The 21,463-nt window shown below is 35.4% G+C and overlaps 3 protein-coding genes across 4 annotated transcripts; 1 reads left to right on the plus strand and 2 right to left on the minus strand.

The window, feature by feature from the left end:
* Window positions 1-3,334: 3,334 nt before the first annotated feature.
* On the minus strand, window positions 3,335-9,105 carry LOC128866990 (D-glucuronyl C5-epimerase B). Its single transcript, XM_054108074.1, has 6 exons — window positions 8,473-9,105; window positions 7,267-7,776; window positions 7,044-7,196; window positions 5,944-6,734; window positions 4,809-5,023; window positions 3,335-4,739 (listed from the first exon to the last, which is right to left on the minus strand). Exons 1-6 carry the CDS (start codon window positions 8,695-8,697, stop codon window positions 4,588-4,590), a joined length of 2,046 nt encoding a protein of 681 aa, XP_053964049.1. The 5' UTR covers window positions 8,698-9,105; the 3' UTR covers window positions 3,335-4,587.
* Window positions 9,106-13,192: 4,087 nt separating this feature from the next.
* LOC128867559 (transcription factor Adf-1) lies at window positions 13,193-16,842 on the minus strand. Of its 2 annotated transcripts, none has more exons than XM_054108919.1 (5): window positions 16,351-16,842; window positions 14,834-14,954; window positions 14,405-14,586; window positions 13,519-14,187; window positions 13,193-13,448 (listed from the first exon to the last, which is right to left on the minus strand). In XM_054108919.1, exons 1-4 carry the CDS (start codon window positions 16,511-16,513, stop codon window positions 13,898-13,900), a joined length of 756 nt encoding a protein of 251 aa, XP_053964894.1. In that variant the 5' UTR covers window positions 16,514-16,842; the 3' UTR covers window positions 13,193-13,448; window positions 13,519-13,897. The 2 variants fall into 2 exon arrangements, with proteins under 2 accessions (XP_053964894.1, XP_053964893.1); XM_054108918.1 differs by having other exon boundaries at window positions 13,519-14,196; window positions 16,351-16,841.
* Window positions 16,843-17,134: 292 nt separating this feature from the next.
* Window positions 17,135-19,996, plus strand: LOC128867560 (phosphomevalonate kinase). Its single transcript, XM_054108920.1, has 2 exons — window positions 17,135-17,256; window positions 18,960-19,996. Exon 2 carries the CDS (start codon window positions 19,177-19,179, stop codon window positions 19,729-19,731), a length of 555 nt encoding a protein of 184 aa, XP_053964895.1. The 5' UTR covers window positions 17,135-17,256; window positions 18,960-19,176; the 3' UTR covers window positions 19,732-19,996.
* Window positions 19,997-21,463: the final 1,467 nt, after the last annotated feature.

The following is a 21,463-nucleotide window of genomic DNA, read 5'->3' on the forward strand; positions in this document are numbered from 1 at the left end:
AAAAAAAAAAAAAAAAAAAAATTGTCAATTTTCAATATTTTTTAATAATCATTTGTTTTTAACTCGTTACGTTTAATTACATAAATTTGTCAATTTTCAATATTTTTTAATAAAAATTTACATTAACATAGTTTAATACATCTATACTAATATTATAAAGAGGAAAACTTTGTTTGGTTGTAATGAATAGGCTCAAAAACTACTGGACCGATTTTAAAAATTCTTTCACCATTCGAAAGCTACATCATCCACGAGTAACATGGATTATATTTTATTTTGGAAATAGGGCTCGAGATATAGGTCAAAACGTGGACCCGGGTAACCTTCGGATGTGTATGTACAATATGGGTATCAAATGGAAGCTGTTGGTGGATGCTTTAGTACAGAGTATTTTTCATGCCGCTCCGTGACTGGGGTCTCGAGATATATGTCAAAACGTGGACCCGGGTAACCTTTGGTTGTGTATGTACAATATGGGTATCAAATGAAAGCTGTTGATAAGTGCTTTAATACGGGGTAATTTTCATACCTATTGATGACTAGGGTCTCGAAATATATGCCAAAACGTGAACCCGCCATGTCTTTGCACCGAATTAAACCAAACTTACGCACATTGTTAAGTAAGTATTGAAAATGGGTTTCGTAAAGTTTGGTTGTAATTCGGAGCACTGGCAACGGGTACAGCGTTCTTTTGAACCAGCCATAATGTCGCTTACTTTTTTAACGCTTGGGGCGGAACTGAACTGTCAAATTGACAGTGTGAGTTACAATGTGTCAATATTTCTTTCTGATTTGGATGCCATAAAGAAAAAACGTAAGTGCAACATGTAAAAATTGTTTGTGAATTTTTTTTGGAGTGGATTTTGGAACAGTGAATAATTTCTTACGAAATTTGAGAATTTAATGTGAAATCCGAATGAAATTATGTGTTCGTGGAAAAAAAATTTTTTTTCGTTTTTTTTTTTTTTTGAAAAATATAAATGGATAATGGTTAAAAAAGCTCCAATGCTTAATAAAACATATAAATTGAAACGAAAAATTCATGGATGATCAGGAAAAAGACGATTGTTTATTCATATGCGTTGATTTGAAATTTAAAAACAATCTTCTTTTTTCCTGATTTTCAATTTATATTTTATATTTACTCAAAAACAAATAGAAAAACAAAAAATATTGTTTATGCCAAAGCGCTTGAATAAAGAATAAAGAAATAAATAATATGAAAATCATATATTTTCTGTTCTAAACCATATCTATTCTATTTTAGTGTGCCCAGCGAAGGGGGCCGGGTTTGCTAGTATATCGCACCCTAAATACAAAAGGGTCACAACTCAAAATGTACGTTCTGCTCAAATATGAACGAGACGGTATCAATAAAACGGTCCGCGGATGACATATGGCAAAAATAATTTTTTTGTTTTTTGGTAGGACTGTTATAAGCTTACATGGCAAATTTCAGCGTGATATATCACATAGTTTGGTTTCTGTGCTACTGTAAACAAGTCAAGCTCGAGTGTGGAAAATTTAGAGTTGTGCCCCTTTTGTATTTAGGGTGCGATATAATAAATTGCCTTTTGTTCGGTCCTCGAATAATCTTTCCTACTTACAAAAAACAAATTCTCAAAAATCGATTTTTTTTTGGCCCCAAACAGTGGCGTTCCCCCTTAATTTCCGAGAATTCGCTCTCAAAGAGAAAAATAAAAAAAATTAAAGCAGTAAAAATTTGCAAGCTCACCTTATTAAATTGTTGACGGGAAGAAGTCACAAAAAGTAAAAAAAAAAAAAATTAAAAAATAAAGCAAATATAATGCAAAATAACGACCCTAGCACCACATGATTTATTTCGTCCATAATAATTTATTCTATTTCATCAACGATGTCAGATGAAGAACATTAAATTTTCAATTGAATTGTTGTGGCAATCATAGCTTTCTATATATTTTCCTTGCTGCCGTATATGCATGTATGCAAGTATATGATATACATACATATATTGCCAAATTAGTTAATAACCAAGAAGTGCAAGCATAAAACACCAAAGATATCTTCAATGCTTTCGATTTGCATTTCGCAAACTGCAGCAGCGGTGACGGGGAGCTGTGGTTCAGAAGTGCATGCCTCTACATGATTGACCGATTCCTATTTAATATAGGATATCTAAATTAGATACTCCATTTTAATCAATTTTTTTAATTTAAATTTAGAATTTTGTCTCAATTCGAAAAATTTTAATTCGTGTTTATTTTTACTTTGCGTTTAACTGTTTCTCTCACTTGCAAATTCTTACAAGTAAAAAAGTAAGTCTGTAAGTCGGTTTACTGACGATAGTTTAACGTGAGAACGTCATAAGAAAATACTGATGTACTGGTTGCAATTTTCAAAACAAAATTTTAATTTTATTTGTTTGATAGATATTTTGTATGGATATAGAGGAGGAGGTAAATGGAATCGCAATGGAATAGGTCAAGTTAAATTTACACAAACGTGAAAGTTGACGAAACATTTCGCAAATTCATGAAAGATATGTTCAATTTCGATTGTGCATCAGACGTTAATAAGTCAAAAACACTAAGAGGCAACATCATCGATTTGCCTTTTTCAAGACACTTTACACTCGAAACACTCCCTTTCATTTCCTATTTTTCCTATCATCGTCCTATTCGCAACAGAGAAATGGTTCATTACCATGCACACGGGAAGAAGGCACATGCAAATACAAATATGCGAATTTTTATATGTACATATGCGCATATACATACATTCATATATATGTTCACTCAAGTAGGTGTGCAGATGTCGAACGTTGCCGAATGCGGGAGCTGATTGTGCTCTATGTCGCTCGTTCCGCGCTTTCGCTTGCAGTTCATGCAAGGTAACGACCATGAGCAAGGTAACGACACATTTTTTCGTGCGAGCAGCCGGCTAAATCGAATTATAAGACGTTATCACGTCAAAATGTATACAGTAAAAACTTGCTACTTCCCCTCAAATTGAAATGTTATTTTGCTCTCTCACTCTCCCTTACTTTGCAATTGTTTTGGATACATGAACACCAAAACTTGTTAATTTGTTACAATTTTTACAATTTATTTGCTTCATGAACAGACCTTTTTAACTGCTTTATAATATTTTATTTAAAATAAGCACAAAACTCTGCTCTTATTGCCGTACAAATTTCTGTTATACAGTTTACCGATTTCAATAAATATGCGTGCCAGTGATTTAGTCGAAAAAATATATGACTATATTTTAATAATAAAATAACACATAATAATACTATATAATAATACGAAAATATAATTTAGTTTGCATGAAGAATCAAATAAGGAAGTACTTTATTTTTAAAATGGGACATTTTTATTTATGATTTCCTCTCAAAGTTGCAATGTTGCTCTCGTCTTGCGTTACTTGAGAACAAGAAGTTTCTGGTCACGATTTGGCAGTTATTACCTTGACTACATTATGTATATTATAATTTGTTGTTTTTTTGTTGTTGTTGTTAAGTGTTTGGTTTTTCTACTTTGTATTACTCCCGTTCTTTTAACACTACAATGCCTAAACTAATTATTGTATCGTTCCATGTGGATTAGATTATTTAACAGACTACAATACAGTAAAATTATATAGTACATCTATACATAGCTGTGTATGCATGTGTGTGTGAGCATCAATGTAGATGCGTGGTCTAGGGAGTGTAAATATGCAAGATATAAGCTCTAGCTCTACTACTAACTCGATTTTTTTTAACAGTGTAACAACGTGTATTTATTTTCTAGTACGAAATAAAAAATAAATAAATTATACAATAGTATACGACAGATTAATTATAGGTGCCCAACTGGTAAGTATTTATAAAAGTAAAAACAACTTTTAAGTATGCTTTCTTTCCCTAAATGTTTAGTTTATCTGACTTTAAGCAAATATTTTTAATTTAATTTATTTCATATTCAACACATAATAAAAAAAAAATATGTTTCTAAAAATGAAACAAGCATATACAGAAATGTGGAAAGCCGGTTAGGCGGTTATATACCGTATAAAGTGCGCAAGGTAGGTTTCTAAAGCATTCGTTATAAATAGTTTGGCAAGAATCCTAAAAATAAAATCATAAGTACTATCAAAAGTAGAGCCTGTGCTTGGCCTGTGCAAAATAGCTTAATATCTAAAGACGTTGCCAGATAATATATATATATTTTAAAACTCTGCATGTTTTCAATTAATACTTCTTAAAAAAAATGTAAAGAATTTTCTAAATAAAAGTTAATAATTTAATGAAATTTATTCCTATTTCTTTTGCTCGTGCACGAACTGGCAACTGATTTGTGACCCATTCATTTATATGCAGTTTGTGGCCATACAAGCAATAATAAATTAACTTATCATACTATGCTTTTTAATATACTGAATTATTGGGTTTATAAAAATATTCACTTAAAAAATTGTAAAAAATTAAAAAACAATATAAGCATTTTTGTATATCAATAAAAGTAAGTAAAAAGAATACTTAATTTCACAAAAAGTAAAAGTTAAATATCACTCTAAGATTTTATAGGCTAAATGTTTGTGTTGCGCACGTCTGTGCCGCCCTCAATTGTGTTTGGCGCGCTTGCCAAACATATAGCCTTTCCATCGCTCTGCCGTTTCCATTAGCAGTGGATCACTATCGATTGTAGATAACAACAGTAATTGACTAACATGCGTCGCGTGGTAATCGTCCCGTGCCAAATTCGGTGCGGAGCCTGCAGACGTTCAAAAAAAAATCTTCAGGTCGAGTAAATTATTCAAATACACTTTTTATATGTAAATACCTAAACTCAGATGGCGCAGATCATAACTAGTACCAGAACCCGTGTCATAAAGCAGCAACATTTTTTTTAATGAATACATGCCTTGGTTGAAGAGCTTGCCAGCTTCGCGTCCAATGTTTGTTGGCGCTGTATAATTTAAATCGTACAATCCCAGTAGGGAGTAAATAAAACCATTTAGTACAAAAGAGGGTGGCGTGGTCGGATATTCCTCGTACCTAAGGGAATTGTTAAAATTAAGTATGTATTTAGGTAAATGCTATTCAAATGTGCATATTTATGGAAACATATTCATTTGCCAATTCAATTATTTTGCTACTACAACAAATGACTAAAGGCAAAATTCGTTGTGTCTTTAAGGGGTTATATACAGTTAGAAGGTCGAAAAAAACGAGTTTTCCTGAATTTTTTCTGAGAAAACTATTAAATTTAAGGATCTAAAAAATTGTATACATATTATGTTATCTTTTAACTGTATTTTACGACTGAGTATTAGTAAAAATATTTATTTGGAAAGGAGCTACAGCTGATCTCTCAAAAAAAGACGTTTTGCGGTGACCACTATATCTCTGAACTGGATGCTCTGAAATTAAAAAAACCTAACAGATTTCGTTAAAGTAATGTTAAATCTAGCAATTAGTCGAAGGAATAAGCAAAATACATTTTTTTGACAAAATGGCAGTTTCTAAAAAACAAAATCGATTTTTGATTAAAATTTCAGCCTTAAATTGTTTATAAAAGAAAAAATATTTATCGGTGAGAAAAAATCTTCGATTAATTACTAAAAAATATATTTAAGAAGCTCGTGTTAAAATTTGAGTCTAATCTGTTTCGTCGTTTTCGAGTAATGTCGGTCACCTTCAAAGTCGACCACCATTTTGAAAAAAGCGCATTTAAAGTTTGAAAAGCACTTTCAAGCACTCTGAAACGCCGTTTAAAATTTGCGTGTAACTTCACCGGAACGATATTAAATTTTTTGTGTGTATTCTGAAATATATTAATTATATATATTAAGAAAAAAATTAATAAAAAAAAAATCGATTTTTTGAAAATTCTAACTGTATACAACCCCTTAATTAATTTGCTATTGTAGCGCCAGTTAATTATTATCAGCCGCTCATTTATTTATGTCTCATACCAATAATATTTGTCCACAAATTGCGCCAGAACGCCACCATCCTTGGAGAACACACGAAAGGGTTTCAAGCCAAGCGCCGCTGCTTTCAAATAGCGTTTATCACCACCAGAATGATAGTAGGCACGCGCAAGCACGGAAATAGCGTGCCCCTGTCCCATGGCCGAGAGCCAGCCGGCTTTGAGTTCGGTGAAGCCGTTTAGACTGCGTTTCACTGGATTTGGCCAACCGCCAGTTTTCATATCCTGATTGTGAATAAACCATTCGGCAGCATCGTAAAAATGTGCCAAGTGGTCGTATGTGGAGAGTGTTATATTGTCAAAAAAGCCTACGCCTAGAAACGCTACCGCAGTAACACGCAATTCATTGCGTCGTATCTTTAATTGTGACTTCTTGTCGCTGCCACTCATGACACCTTTCTGCACATCGATGAAAAGATCGCGTGTAATATGACGCCACCGATTTACAGCACTCGTACCCATGCCATAGTATATATTTTGCTCTTGCGTGCTCAACCGCAAGTCGGCGGGTATGTAGTGCAGTATGTAATTATGTTTGGTTTCGCGAGACTGCAACATCACCATAAGGCTACTACTGTTGGTGACCAAAAGCAGATCAACACTTAGTACCAGCTCAAGTGTTTGGTTGATATCCAAACGCACAGCGCTATCATAACCGATGGCAGTTTCATATTGGATGACGGAGGTGTTGAATTTAGGATGCCAAATGCGTGAAATGTTGCTGGACTTTGGCGTTTGCCAGTTGGCCTTATTAGTGTCGGCATCCTCCAGAACCTGTAGAAATGGCGGAAACATTGATATTAACAGAAATTTTGATAGCGTGCAATTAAATTAATGCACCTCTTAAGTGATAGGTTAATTTTAAATACCTAAAATTCAGAAGCAAAAAAAGGCATAAAAGGTGCGCTTCTTGAACTTAAGTCTATTAACTTTGAATTTTTGATAAATATTTTAGCAATTAATTTTTAGAATTAAAATATAGTTTTTCGTTTAGTGCAATAAGTATTTTCTGTTAACTTTAAATAAAATATTATCGCGCTCCATTCAATAGGTACCGTAAATCTATATTGCCGAATCAATTACCTTAACTTTTGGTGGTGGTTCAGCCAAGTGTTTACTATAATGCGCCAATGCGAACTGAGCAATTTGAGTGGGATAAAAATAGCCACTCTTTTCCCATTGCGTGCTTATGGGCACACCGTCGGCTGCACTTATACACTTAACGCGTTCACGCACCTTGATAAATATATTAAAATAAAAAATTATAATATCGACAATTTTTGTTTGTTTTTAAGATTGAATTTACCTCGACATTATAATTCTCAAAATACGCAAAGCGTCCACGAGTATCGTACTTGCCTTTAGGCACATTCACTTTTGCATTGCTATGCATCCACGCAAAGCGTGGCACCACATTATCATCTCCATTATTGCTATTGTCATTGACGCTACTGCTAGTAACCGCTAGCATTGCACCACTAATATCAAAATAGCTACGCAGAAACGAAAATGGTACATAGACCTCATTATTTTCTGAACTGTGTTTGCAAGGTATCGAATACTCTTGATTTATCCAGCACTCAATATTCTGTAATGGTGCCGAAAACAAAGCATGGGTGTCATCATTCGTGCTTGAAACAAAAGTACTGTCTTTATTGAGTCGACGATCCCAATTTCGAACCAGGTTGTGCGGAAATAAGAAATCCGGAAAAAATAAATATAATACTACTCCGGTGAATACCACAAATGCTATAAGCGCGAAAAGGAAATTCTTTAGGTTCAAACGCATTATGATGAGGAAAAAGAATGGTTCACGCTGAAATAGAAACAAAAAATATACACCACAAAAATTATAGAAATATCAAGTGATGTTGGTGAAAGACTAAATAGCATTACAAATAATTGACTTGTCGAGAAATACTAAATAAAAAAATACTATCACGATTTTTTTGGCAACACATACTATTATAATTCATGTAACCGGCACGACGCGGATTTATATCTGGCCAAGGACTGTCACTTCCGCAGCATTTCCCGTTTATGCATGGGGAATGTTTATGCTGCAACAACAGCAACATAATTCATTTGTTGTAGCACTTTACAAGCTGTAGCAAAAAAACTGTTACAACAACAAATGTATTGTGGTTAAGTAGAAATCTAATGTAATTATGGTTAAGTAGGAATCTAATGTTTTTGTATACAAATGAAAATGCTTGTTGTTGTTGTAGCAGCATAAGCAATCCCCACACATGTACGGGCATGCTGCTGAAGAGGCAATCCTTGGCCGGGTATAAATCCGATAATACTGGAAATTCTGCTGAAGTGACAATCCTTGGCCGGATATAAATCCGGGTCGTTCCGTTTACACGTAGAACCGACTGTCGTGCTAATTTTCTTTCCTTCTTACTTTAACAATTGTTAATTTCGAAGGCAGTTAGGCAATATTAGCGATTCTTCGTCCTAAAATAGGTATAGGCAGATGTAAGTATGTATATACGAGTATAATAATTACCTTGGCTTTTGATTTGCGCAAATATGTTTCACTACCGATACTACTGCCCCTTTTTATAATGAAGCGACTGTTACTACGACTTCTGTGGTCAGCGCTGCGCTTAGATGGGGTGATACCTGTGGTAATCTTATTATTAAAACTGGTAATTCTATTTGTATCTGAGATGGTCGCTGCAGCCGTGGGACCTTGCGCTGCTGTCCCAGCGATTGTGCTGCTTTTGAACATTGGATTATTCGCAACCCTTTGCTAGCACAATTCTTAACTATCCGAATATTTTTAGTTTTATAAGTGTCGTATATATTAATTGCGTGGGAGCCAGGCAGTCTTTCAGAAAGTAACTCCAATTTCTATAAACCGGCTTTTCATGTTTTGTTACCACCACCTAGTAATTGTGGTCCGGGTGTATAATAAAATCGTGGAGACATACTCCCTTCTATTCAATTTCACGGTTACTTTTTCTTATTTTTCAGCTGCGTTAAATTTTTATTCGCTTAGTGCTTAGTGTGATATCTTTTGCTAATTTCTACCTTTGCTTTCTTTACTGGTTCTTCTCTAAAACATATGATTTTGACAATTGTTTTGAGGTGCATTTGTAAATAACAATACTCGCAGAGATGCCAAGCAACTAATTTCACCATTTAAAGGAAAATAAATTGATTGCACATATTTTTTCTCATCATTAAGGCAAGTCGACATATGCCTACCGCGGCAAAACCATTTCGGTAATTTATGTAATATCTTCAGGTATACACTTAACCGAATACGAGAAGCGAAATTTCGGTTTATCTGTGACCTATCAACATTAAGCATAAACGTAAAAAAAATTAAAAAAAATTGTACTTGAATATTCAGTACTTTCTTAAAAGATTGTGATTTTCTACAAAAATACAAACAGACCAAATGATGAATATAAAAATTAAGGAAAAGGCTGGGTGGAAAGACCTTAAATGTGATTAGTGATGCCCTACCTTAACCATAATCCTAACCATGGCAATCAACAGTTCTGATCAAACATATCGGCATCATAACTGCCACTCCCTTTTGCAGCCATCAAAGCCACGGTTAGCAAACGGGTTAGTCTAACCCACAAGCGAGCTTGGTAGGCTAAGAGAGGCTGCAGATGGACAAAACTGATGTTACCTGTCATGTCCGATCGACTGTCGCAATTCCTCCTGTCACTAAGCAGAGGGGACTGTAGGAGACTGGTTGGTGCCCAGCCTGTAGAGAGGAGGTTGAGACGGCGAACCACTTTCCCAGGGAATCCGAGTGCAGTACAATGGACTTAACGACGAAAAAAAACAACAAACGATTATAGGTCTCGCTGCATGTATTAACTGAATTTTGGTTTTTTCCCGTAACCGTAAGCAGCTGTGAAATACTTGACATTTGTTTTGATATTTGCGATACAAATTTGAATATTAGAAATGAACGACGAAAAATTAATTGACTTAGTGGTCGGCCGCCGTAGCCGAATGGGTTGGTGCGTGATTACCATTCAGAATTCACAGAGAAGTCGTTGGTTCGAATCTCGGTGAAAGCAAAATTAATAAAAACATTTTTCTAATAGCGCTCGCCCCTCGGCAGGCAATGGCAAACCTCCGAGTGTATTTCTGCCATGAAAAAGCTCCTCATAAAAATATCTGCCGTTCGGAGTCGGCTTGAAACTGTAGGACCCTCCATTTTTAGAACAACATCAAGACGCACACCACAAATAGGAGGAGGAGCTCGGCCAAACACCTAACAGAAGTGTCCGCGCCAATTACACTGTGGAACAAATTCAGGTGAGCAAAAATTAGATCCATTCTGAGAGTGGCGGGTGAAAATAGAGGCGAAATTAGAAGACCCGTATCGCGCCGTTTGTTTATGTTAGTTCGAATTTTTTTTTAATCGGCCTTCGAAGTTTGCAGTCAAATACCGATTTTCAGTATATTGTTTATATGGGTTTTCGGCTATAACTCGTCGACTAATTGATATTTTTTCAATCTGTAAAAGCCAAATTATTGCTAGAGACCTGTGCAACAATTACAATTTTTGAAAAAATTGATTTCGAAAATTTTTATGGTACTTATGAAGCAAAATGTTGGAAAAATTATTTTTTTTGTATGTTTTTTGAAAATATTTTCAACAAAACTAAGTCTTTTTTGCATTTTGTGTGGTCTATAATATGCTTCTCAGTTTCTTAAATAAATGTATTGTAATTTAAAAAGAAAATTACGGGATTAAATGCTTTGGCAGCTACTTAGACGAAAGTCACAAAATGTTCGAAAAATTAACGTTTTCCTTATTATTTCTTAATATCTGGCAAGACTCGAAACTCAGCCGAAGCTGATGTCTTTTAATTTTCGCTCGGTCGTGATAAAATTTGCTATTCATTCTTTTGGAACCTATTTCATTTTGTGAGTGATTTAAGTTAATTGTATCAGTTTCATAAAAGTAACAAAAAAAAAAAAACATTCTATAATATATATTGTATTAAAAATGTCGGAACCAACATGTAAAATGAACAATTTTTGTAATATTTGTGGACGTTTCATAGTAAGCGATGAAAAATGCGGCAATGTGACTGATTCGTTTTTGGAAATCTATAGACAATATTTCTCGCAAGAGTTTATCAATGACGTAAACTATGCCCCTAAAAAAGTTTGCTTTAATTGCTATTCAAGTCTTATGCAATGGAAAAGTGAAAAGAAGAAGGCTATGCCTTTTGGTGTACCAATGATGTGGTCAGATAATATCCCACATCAAGAAGAAAATTGCTATGGATGCACCAACTACAATAAAACTTTGAATAGAAGGAAAGCAAAGAATAAAACTTATGTAGCAGTGTCAAGTGTCCAATTACCATTACCGCACTCAGAATTCGTTCCAGTACCAACATACCGAAGTACTGATCTTCAAACAGGTATCAGTACTACAACCACCGCTGCTACACCCATGGATTTCTCCTCAGAATTCAACCCTGGTGAAGGTACATCTGAAATTGTTGGTGGTATAAAAACACCTTTGAAGAAGAGGAAGACGAGGAAGAAGGGGAAGACACAGATGAAAATCCAGAATATCTGTTGGACGAAATAATCGATCTCTCTGATGATGATGACGATGACCAAGACATTAGAGAGAGCAGTGATGTTGATCCACAGCCGCCTGCTAAACGGCAGCTGGCCAAATTATTAATTTAATTTGTTTTATTTTTCTACTTAAAACTTTTCATTATTAACATTTCAAAATTATATTTTTTTCCATATTTCTATATTTTCTTTTTCTATGTTTCTTCAAAACCAACACTGAACAAAATTGGTAAATAAAAAATGAGAAATAAATTAATATTAAGCTCAAAAAACGCAAGTTTTGTATTATGACTGTATGCCTAAAGCGCAAATTATCGACTAAGACAATTTTTTTTCAAATGACATTCAATAAAGAAACTGAGAAGCATATTATAGACCACAAAAAAAGTAAAAAACCCTTAGTTTTGTTGAAAATATTTTCAAAAAACATACAAAAATAATAATTTTTCCAACATTTTGCTTCATAAGTACCATAAAAATTTTCGAAATCAATTTTTTCAAAAATTGTAATTGTTGCACAGGTCTCTAGCAATAATTTGGCTTTTACAGATTGAAAAAATATCAATTAGTCGACGAGTTATAGCCGAAAATCCATATAAACAATATACTGAAAATTGGCATTTGACTGCAAACTTCGAAGGCCGATTAAAAAAAAATTCGAACTAACATAAACAAACGGCGCGATACGGGTCCTTTAATTTCGCCTCTATTTTCACTCGCCACTCTCAAAATGGACCTAATTTTTGCTAACCTGAATTTGTTCCACAGTGTTATTTAGTTATTTTTAGTGGAAAATTATTCGTCTTTTTATGACAAAATTCAAATGTTGTTGTTGTTGTGCTGCTGAAGTGACAGTCCTTGCCCGGTTATACTGTAAATCCGGATCGTTCCGGTAACTTAGAACGGACTGTCGGCGCAACGATGGAAATGTTAACATTAATTTTACTTCAATATCAGCTGTTTATGGTTACGGCATGACTGATCGACAAATGATGTAATGTTGCGGCTATAGGCCTCTGGTGACGCTCCAGCATGCTGTCCAGCAGGCTTATATGTGTGCGTGTCGGGTGGTTGACGCTAATATCTAAAATTTTTGATTTTCATCAAGCAAAAGCCGACAACAAGTATGCGTGACACGAAGCAAGTACGAGTGTCACCCGACACGCACACATATAAGCCTGCTGGACAAGCATGCTGGATCGTGACCAGAGGTCATATGGTTGTAGTTACGGCTACGACTCCACTAATTGCAGCGTAACGAGAGGGCGAAGATTTTAAGAATTTAATATTTAGGGTTGAGGCCTAAAATAATAGTTACCTTGAATTTACAAATTGGAACGGTGTCCGAATTCTGAAATTTAATGAAAAAATGTTTACTAACAATTATTAAATGAAAAATATATTTCCGTTGCCGATATAAGTTATGGTGCTCACACTCACCAACGTAAACGTACGCCCGTATTAGCTGACTCGATGAATTTCATGAGAGCCCCATGTAAATGAATTCTCATCACCGTTCAGTTCCTTAGTATGGTAGATCGTTGCTTCATCGTGTCAGCTGATACGGGCGTACGGGTGTCATTGCATTTATCGGCACGCTTATTATAGCTACAAGAATTGAAAATGCCCTGAAAATTCCCAAAAGACGCAAATTTGTAAAATAAGTAAATTATTCTTTCATTTATAAATTCATACACATGCATACATAGTATTTCTATTCTCATATATTATTGTGTATATATTACGTTAAACTCTTAAGCGATAATAATCCTTAACTACTAAACTTAAAAAATCCAAGTTAGGTTGAAGTAGACGCCATCGGCAATAATTCCACCGCTTCATATTCTTGTTTCAAGTATAATGATGTTTTTGTATAGTTAGTGAATTAAATTCAATGAAGATTTACAACTGAAATCAAATTAGAAACTTTATATAAACACTGGTTGTGCAAAAAATATTTATGGGCTTATGTAATTACCTATTTCGAACCATAGCATTTCAAGTAGTGTAAGGACGTGTGTGTGGCTATTCCTGTAACTAACACAAAATTCTTCAAAATATATAACTTTCTAAAAACTGAATTTATCATTTTTCTCAGTAATTTTCCAAACATATATTAAATCCAATACATCACTTGTAAATAAGTTTTAAATTTATGTTATTATTTTGGTGAAATGTATTTAACTTCAGGTTGTTTAAAGAGTAATTTAAATTATGTTGATGTTTTTAAATACGAAACAAAAATTAATTGCATATTTTCTGGGTTTTCGCCTCACGGCACTAACTGCAAGTAAACCGCATCCCTATATTTTATATGGGTACATATGATGACTATTCGAAAATCTTCTGTGCACAATCTAATATTTGTTGTGTTGTGCCAGTAACTGCATGTCCGTAAGATATTTTATGATGTGCACCTTTGCTTCAGCCTTTTGTCTTACACCCAATGTGTTAAGCATGTCAGTGACTACCATTCCAAATGATTGATCCTCGGCGCTAACCGCTTGTGACATCGAGTTTTGGAAAATCTTTATTGTATTTATCATATTGTCGTGATTCTCCTCCTCGGTGCGCTCACGTTTCAACGGCGGTTCATAGAAGTATGGTTTTTGTTCTTTAGCGGCGGCTAACTGAGTATCGCCTGTAACTGCAATTTCTAAACGTGAACTTGAGTATATAGTGTGATACAAAACAATAATCCAATTCAAAATAAATATTTTCAAACTAAAAGCAAATAGCGATGTTCGAAATCTTAAATGTCCAACTGGAGTGGTGTGCAAAAGTCCATCGCTCACACTTGCTTACAGTTAAATTGTGTTGTTACAACTAAACACAAAGTATAGAAACATATTTGTTCAACTCACCATGCGGATGGGCGAGTGCTTGAGCCGATGTTGTGGCGCTGCCGTTAAATGGCTGTGCAAATATATCCACTACAGCTTGTTGCTGCGGTTGTTGTTGCTGTTGATTTGGGTCAACTTGTGTCACTTGATTAGTATTCTGCTGCACAGTATTACATTTTCCCAGGAGAGATTCCCTATATTGTCTACAAAATGGCAACAGTTTAACTTTTGTTCCATAGAGAAGTGATAAATATATTGGCCCGTAGTTATAGTTCAACGGTAAAAAAACATTTCAGGTAAACCGAATTTTTAGTTTAAAGTAAGTTTCTAAAATTTTGTCAATCATAGAATGCTAATACATTTTAAATTGACTATAACTGGCATAAAACACAATTATAATTGTTAAAACCTTTCTTTAAATTCTCTATAATTACGGGCCATTTAGTTTACCTTATAGAATCCACTAAAAACTGCATTTGTTTGAAGTAACGCCAACGTGATTCCTGACACAATTTCATTTCCCGTGCAAATTTGTCACGCAAACTCTTCCAACGTTTCGTGCATTTTTGTTCTAGAATTACAAATAAGTTCAAAGTAAATGTATGTGCTAATATAAGCAATAAAAGAGTGTTAACATTGACAACATAAACAGATTATGTAAAAAATATCGTGTCAATTATTTGTTAAGAACTTCTACTATTGCCTAAAGAAACTTGCCTTAACTTTGTTTACATCCCATTTAAAGTGACGAATACGACCCAAAAACAGAGGCTGATTATAATCAATCTTGTTCAATGATACCGTGCTATGTAAACAAACGTGATGAACGTTGGGGAAATGAAACCAACAAAAACGGGAAAACATTGTGCTACTGCGAAATAGAAAACGGCGACTGAACCAGAGCAGAGAACGTTTATTAATTTTATTATTATAATTATTAACGTTCTCTGGTTGCTTATATAGCAAGTAACAACAAAAAACCAACCAGCTATTTAGAAAAGACAACCGAATGAAATTGAGACGAGGTAAACTGCAAAACGTCGCCACCGCGCCACCACGTACACACAATTGTCGCTGCCACTGTCTGTCTTTACAGTGCTGCTGCTTTGTAGTTTACGATTACACCCTCTTCAACTGCTTGATTGACGTTGGCAAACGTCGCTGTTGTAGTCGTTGCTACACATACGTATGCCGCACTGCGCATACACTCGAGTATATAGCTGTCTCTTCACCACTTGAGTGTTAATATACCAGAGCTCGAGCGGAAGCGTGTCACACTTGAAGCGCAAAAACCAAGTAAGCAAGCGACTCAACAACAAAGTACAGCAAACGCAAGCAGTCAGCAACGACATCGGCTCCTACGAAATGTGAATGCCGTCAACGTTGACGGTTACGGCTGCGGGGTGAAGGAGAATGACTATGACTACGCAACAACAGCGACGTCCCGATCGCAGCTGCCTCCGCCCGCGCCTCTGTCGTCAATAACCTACAAAAACAACAGCCGTAAGCCGAAGCCCAGGCATACGGCCAACCAGCCCGCACACAGTGTGGTAGTATGGTGCTCCTATTTTAATTTTAACTCATCGCTATACTGGCCCCACAGACAATATGTGCTGCTTGCTGTGCTGTAGCGGTTTCGATTGCTGCCGCTGCCTTTTTCTTCACAATGTACCCTCCTTCTCCTATCGTCTGCTGCGTACTTGCTGTTGGCACCAATCACACACACACACACACACTAATACGCAATCCAGACATCGAACCCCCGTCTACTTTTTTATGGATATCAACGTTTCTACCATTTTACATTTCAATTGACACTTGATTTTCATTTTAATTTTGACGTTGGCTTGGTTTTTCCTACCGTTTCCATATTTTTTACTTTTATTATGGCTACCACTGTGATGCGCAATATTACCGCCGCCGCAGTTATTAGATATGTATGTACACAGTACGTCCCCAGTACTTACCAGGCACTCCAAGTGACTCCGCGATCTGCTTCCAGGTTTGCGCTTTCCTTACAAAATGTTTGTAGTTATAGTGTGAGCGGTCGTATATGACCGGATTCATTTTCACGGCCTCAATAAGGTTCAAATCGAATGCTTGCTCCAAATTGGTATCCAATTTATCCATTCCTGCGCTATTTTTATTTTCGTGTAAATTGAAGATTTATAGGTTTACCGCTTAATTGCACCTGCACGTTTATTACGCTGCTTCTGCCCACCGAGACGTCCACAGAACTCCGCCAACGACTTTTGCTCTGAGATTACGCACAAAATCTCTAATTTCTATTGCAGTCAACAGTCGCTGCTTGCAGTGAAATTTTTTCCAATTGAAGCAGAGGAACTTTTTTTTCAATTCTAGGTAGTAGATATTTGCTATTTGTGTAACTACCCGACAAGACAAACTGCGAAGCGACGCAAATGCAAAGCATACGACTCCAACGACGACTGCGGACAGAGATAGACGATGGCGAAGGCGAAGGCGATGGCCGAAAAGCCAGCGAAAACTTCGACATAGTAATTTGTCGCAGCGCTGTGGCAGAGATGCCACACAAAAGATGTGTATATCCGCACATTTTAATTGTAATGGCTTCTTTCAATAAAAAAATGTTATTTTAATAAAAACATCGACTCATAAAAAGTAAAATCGAAAAGAAATAAATAAATTTTGATTAGCATTATTTACAATACATAATCCGTTATGTGCTTTAATGTTCCCTTTTTTCGATTAGTAGATTTTTTTCATGGTTGGCAATGCGATTGTTTGTTTTGTTTGTGAAGTGGGCTGTTCAATAAATTTATGCTTTAGTTACTTTGCCCATAGTTCAATAAGTAAAAAAAATATGTTCCCTGGAAATTAACCGGAAGTCCACGGTATGTAATTACTTAATTAAGAGAATCATTTACACAGCCATTGGAAAAATGAAGGAAAATAAGATCCATTGAAAAGTGAAAGTTTGTCAATTCAACGCTTTACTAATATAATATAATTAATATAAACTTGACAAATAACGTCAGTGGTGTCTTTGTAGTGAAGAATCTTTATACAAAAATCATTCTTCCTAAATTGGCCGATGCTGAAGCCATCTGATTTCTTCTGAAGAATGCAGCTGACGTCAAATTCACATGTGAGAATGCGACTCTGCTGACTTCGACGCCAAAGTTCAAGTTGTTGTTGTGGCAGCTCACAAAACTACTATACCTAGAGCGGTGGATACATGAATACATGAATTTTATCTAGTTTACGATTAGAGAACGGAAGAGGGATGGTAGATAAGTAGGCTTAAGCGGGTATGTGAATAGGTGGTCAGTGTCGTGCGGACAATCAACCCTTTAGTTGCACTATGGACACGAACATTTCTTGCCCGCAGAGCCACCACCTGCTGATATATTCTACAGTGCTAATCTCCTCTTATAACATACCCATGTACATTCACAGACTGGTCCTTTTCAGTAGATATCAAGAACCAATGTCTTAAGAATAAAAAGGCTGAAAATATTGTAATACATTTACAACTTTATAAAAAAAAAAAGGTATGAATTTATATAAATTTAATTTAGTTGTTGCTATTGTTGTACTCGCATAGCCATCCATTACATACATACATATACGGGGAATGCTGCTACAAAGATCCGAGTAACAATAAAAGTGGCTTGGAGCGCACACCTTCCAAAGGCTGTATCTCCGAAACTATTATTCGGATCGATTTGAAAATTTAGGATATTATTCTTGAGATATTGTAGAAATTGGAAAGGCAAAAACTAAATCGATTTTTTGAACCCACGAAACCCATGTAACCCCTTAATCGTATTTTTTGTGCACCTAGGATTTAGCGCTTGATTTTTTGGATGACGTACAATAGTTTTCCCATCTGATGCCATTCTATTTATTTTGGTTTTGTCGGTCCAAAGTACGTTTTTCCAAAACTGAATAGATTTGTCTTTGTGGGCTTTTGCAAAGGCAAGTCGGTGTTTGATATGTCTTTTCGAGAGGAGTGGTTTTTTTCTGCTTATGCTGGGCTCGTTAAGTCACCTTCCTACAAGCTTTCTGGACACCTGTAGACCAGATTCTTGGTTTATTTCAAGCATTATTTGCCGTGCCGACTTAAAAGGTTCTGTTTCGCCCTTGCGTATTATAGCTTTATCCACATTAGCATCAGCTTTTCGCGGCTTTGGTTTTCTTTTCGTTTTTTGCTTAGATAGGATAAATCTTTCTTAACTAAATTAAGAGCATTATAAACCATTTTCCGAGAGCGCACGATCATTTCAGCTATTTCTACATAGCTTTTTCCGTTTTGACTCGTACGCTATATAAGAGCTCTTTTCTTCGGCGTGCAATGTTTTCCACGTCCCATTTTTAGTAATTACTTTAAAATTTTATTCAAGAAACAAAAAATTATACTAAAAACAAAGTTATTTGAGCAAATCAGAGTTCGTACTAAACACTTAACTTAACCGATAAGGTTCACATTTGTGCTATTTATCTGTCAATGGCTGTATGTTGAAAAAGATTGTATGGATCAAATTTTAACTTATTAAAATAACGATTTCTAATATTTTTACTTTGTATATTTCAGGTTTCATTGGCTGCATCCGTTGACGTCAAATTGTATAAATAAATAGCATCTGCTTAATGATAATAAAGTCTCAATACAAAAGTTCAAATTTTTCAAATGCAAATTAAGCAGCTAACGTGAAAGGAAAACTCTAGCATTGAGAGCATAGAGAGTGAATAGTAAACAGCACACAACTGTATGCGGCATCGTTGAACATCAATCAAGCTTAAGTGCTAAAATGGCTGGGATAAAAAAGATCTTACTAATTAGCGGGAAAAGAAAGTCGGGGAAAGATTACCTTTCTAGCACACTTCAGAATTTATTCAGTGATCGTAGTCAAATAATTCATATTTCAGCACCCATAAAGGCTGAGTGGGCAAAGCGACTTAATCTAAACTTGAAAGAATTGTTGAGCGATGGCCCGTACAAGGAAAAATATCGGAAAGATATGATCGAATGGAGTGATTCGGTGCGTGCCAAAGACTATGGCTACTTCTGTCGCGCGGCAATGTTGGATGCGAATGCTGAAATCATAATCGTTAGCGACATACGCCGCAAGTCGGATATTAATTACTTCCGTGAGACTTACGGTCCACTTGTATTTACTATACGTATTAATGCCAAGGACGAAATACGTACCGAACGAGGTTGGATGTTCACAAGTGGTATCGACGATGTTGTATCCGAATGTGATTTAGACGATTATCAGCAATGGGATCTTGTCTTGGAGAACAATTGTGTGTCAGATGGCGAGACATGTATCAAAGATATACGAACGACATTTGCACTCTAATATGAATACAAGGTGGCGCAAAATTATTCACCCTATCGAAATTTATAATTTTGTAAATAGTTTCGTACATAAATACAAAAATTAGCAAAATCAGTCACCTTATCGAAAGATTTTTAATTTTTGTAAATAGTTGCGTGTACGTCAAACATATTTGACACTTGTAAAGTAGACAAACGGACAAGCATTAGAAGGCGTAAAGGTCAAAATAAAGATTTTCATCACTCAAAAACATTTAATTTTTTATTAAAGTTTTTGAAAAACAAAACTGGATGATTAAACTTGTGCCACCTTGTACCAGAGCAATAAAGCAATACTGTAGCAATAAGTGTTTTTCAAAGGTAAAACTGTGGTAAAAATCTCAATAAAAACTGTAGTGTAGAATAGTGTTTAGAATAAAATGCACACGTGTAACATATATACATACATATACCTTACATATATATATATATCTGTACTGTCAAAGCAAGCAGAAAAAATCGAATTATGGTTCATAAATTTTTAAAGACTTGCAACATTCATGCAGCTCAATAAAGTGGTGTTAGTCAAGAAAAGGTTAAACAAAAAAATGTTATTTCTATAAGAAAAAAGTAAAAACCCCTCATTTAAAACCCTATTTGTTACTCTCTCTCTCTCTCTCTCTCGCTTTATATGCATATAATATGTATATAATTGGAGCTTACATTTCTTGTCTTTCAACGGTAGATGGTTTCTTATGTGGAGCTTCTCACGACAGAAATACAGTCGAATATACTGTCACAGTTGTAAACAACCGGAGAAAATGGAAACAATCTTCCACTTCCTCTGTGTATGCCCTGCCCTATGAAAGGACAGAATGTTAACTCTGGACAAACCGCTGTTTGAGAGTCTTGATCAACAACGTAGGGTCCTAACCACTAGATTGGGCCCTTACCACATTCCCATGGCAGCCGGTTCTACGTTACCGGAATGACTCGGGTTTTTCCCGGTATATTAGCCCTGTCTAGTGTACCGTATTTTTTTTTTTTTTAGTCTTGATCAACTGTCTGGCTTAGATGTCAACAACCTAATAAGGTTCTTAAGCCGCACAGACTGGATATAGTCATGCCGTAAATAACTGGTAAACAAGTTGGTAACGAGGATGTGGCAACAAAATCGTGCGGAAGCGCTAGTTGGACTCAGGATGAATCACCACTCGAACCAACCAACAGACGAAGGTTTGGTATTGCGTGCCAAGGGGCGACCGCTATTAGAAAACCACTTTTTCATTTGGTGTTCCATGCCCGAAACTCCAGTAAGTGGTGCACTTCAAATCAATATTAAATGAAGTCATGGAACCCAAAAGCGTTTCCTACATTGTCGTTGACATATTGTGAACCAAACTGGTACTAACTGAGTCATACTGAAGTATTATCCTATGCGAATCTATACGAATACTAGCATTCAACAAATTAGTCAATTTCCGCTGATACCACTTTCCGTTTTAAAATAAAGTTGAATATGCAAATCGGAATGAATGTAAATATTTATTTACATGAAATTCAACAATAAATTATTTACATATGTAAGCAAATATGCGCAAGAGTCAGTTAGAATACTGGTATAATAGTCTACGAGTCGTTCACAATGCCTGGGAGCAAATTTAGCATAAATATATTTTGGAAATCCTATGATATATTAAGGGCTCCCGGTGGTCCTGCATTTTCAAAAAATTTTTGCTCCTTTTTTTGATATTCCAAAAGTATAGATTTTTAAG

The sequence above is a fragment of the Anastrepha ludens genome, chromosome 6 (assembly GCF_028408465.1).
Source record: "Anastrepha ludens isolate Willacy chromosome 6, idAnaLude1.1, whole genome shotgun sequence".
Lineage (NCBI taxonomy): Eukaryota > Metazoa > Arthropoda > Insecta > Diptera > Tephritidae > Anastrepha > Anastrepha ludens.

What these genes read in the sequence shown, in the direction of transcription:
- LOC128866990 (XM_054108074.1), bottom strand. Translation starts at nt 8,697, where the DNA reads ATGTTCAAAAGCAGCACAATCGCTGGGACAGCAGCGCAAGGTCCCACG. An exon ending in AACCACCACCAAAAGTTAAG is followed by an intron (nt 6,735 to 7,043) that starts GTAATTGATTCG and finishes CCATTTCTACAG; the next exon opens with GTTCTGGAGGATGCCGACAC. An exon ending in TCTGCGCCATCTGAGTTTAG is followed by an intron (nt 4,740 to 4,808) that starts GTATTTACATAT and finishes GAACGTCTGCAG; the next exon opens with GCTCCGCACCGAATTTGGCA.
- LOC128867559 (XM_054108918.1), bottom strand. Translation starts at nt 16,513, where the DNA reads ATGGATAAATTGGATACCAATTTGGAGCAAGCATTCGATTTGAACCTT. An exon ending in GGAGTCACTTGGAGTGCCTG is followed by an intron (nt 14,955 to 16,350) that starts GTAAGTACTGGG and finishes TTGTAATTCTAG; the next exon opens with AACAAAAATGCACGAAACGT. An exon ending in TTTTTAGTGGATTCTATAAG is followed by an intron (nt 14,587 to 14,833) that starts GTAAACTAAATG and finishes GCCATTTTGTAG; the next exon opens with ACAATATAGGGAATCTCTCC.
- LOC128867560 (XM_054108920.1), top strand. Translation starts at nt 19,177, where the DNA reads ATGGCTGGGATAAAAAAGATCTTACTAATTAGCGGGAAAAGAAAGTCG.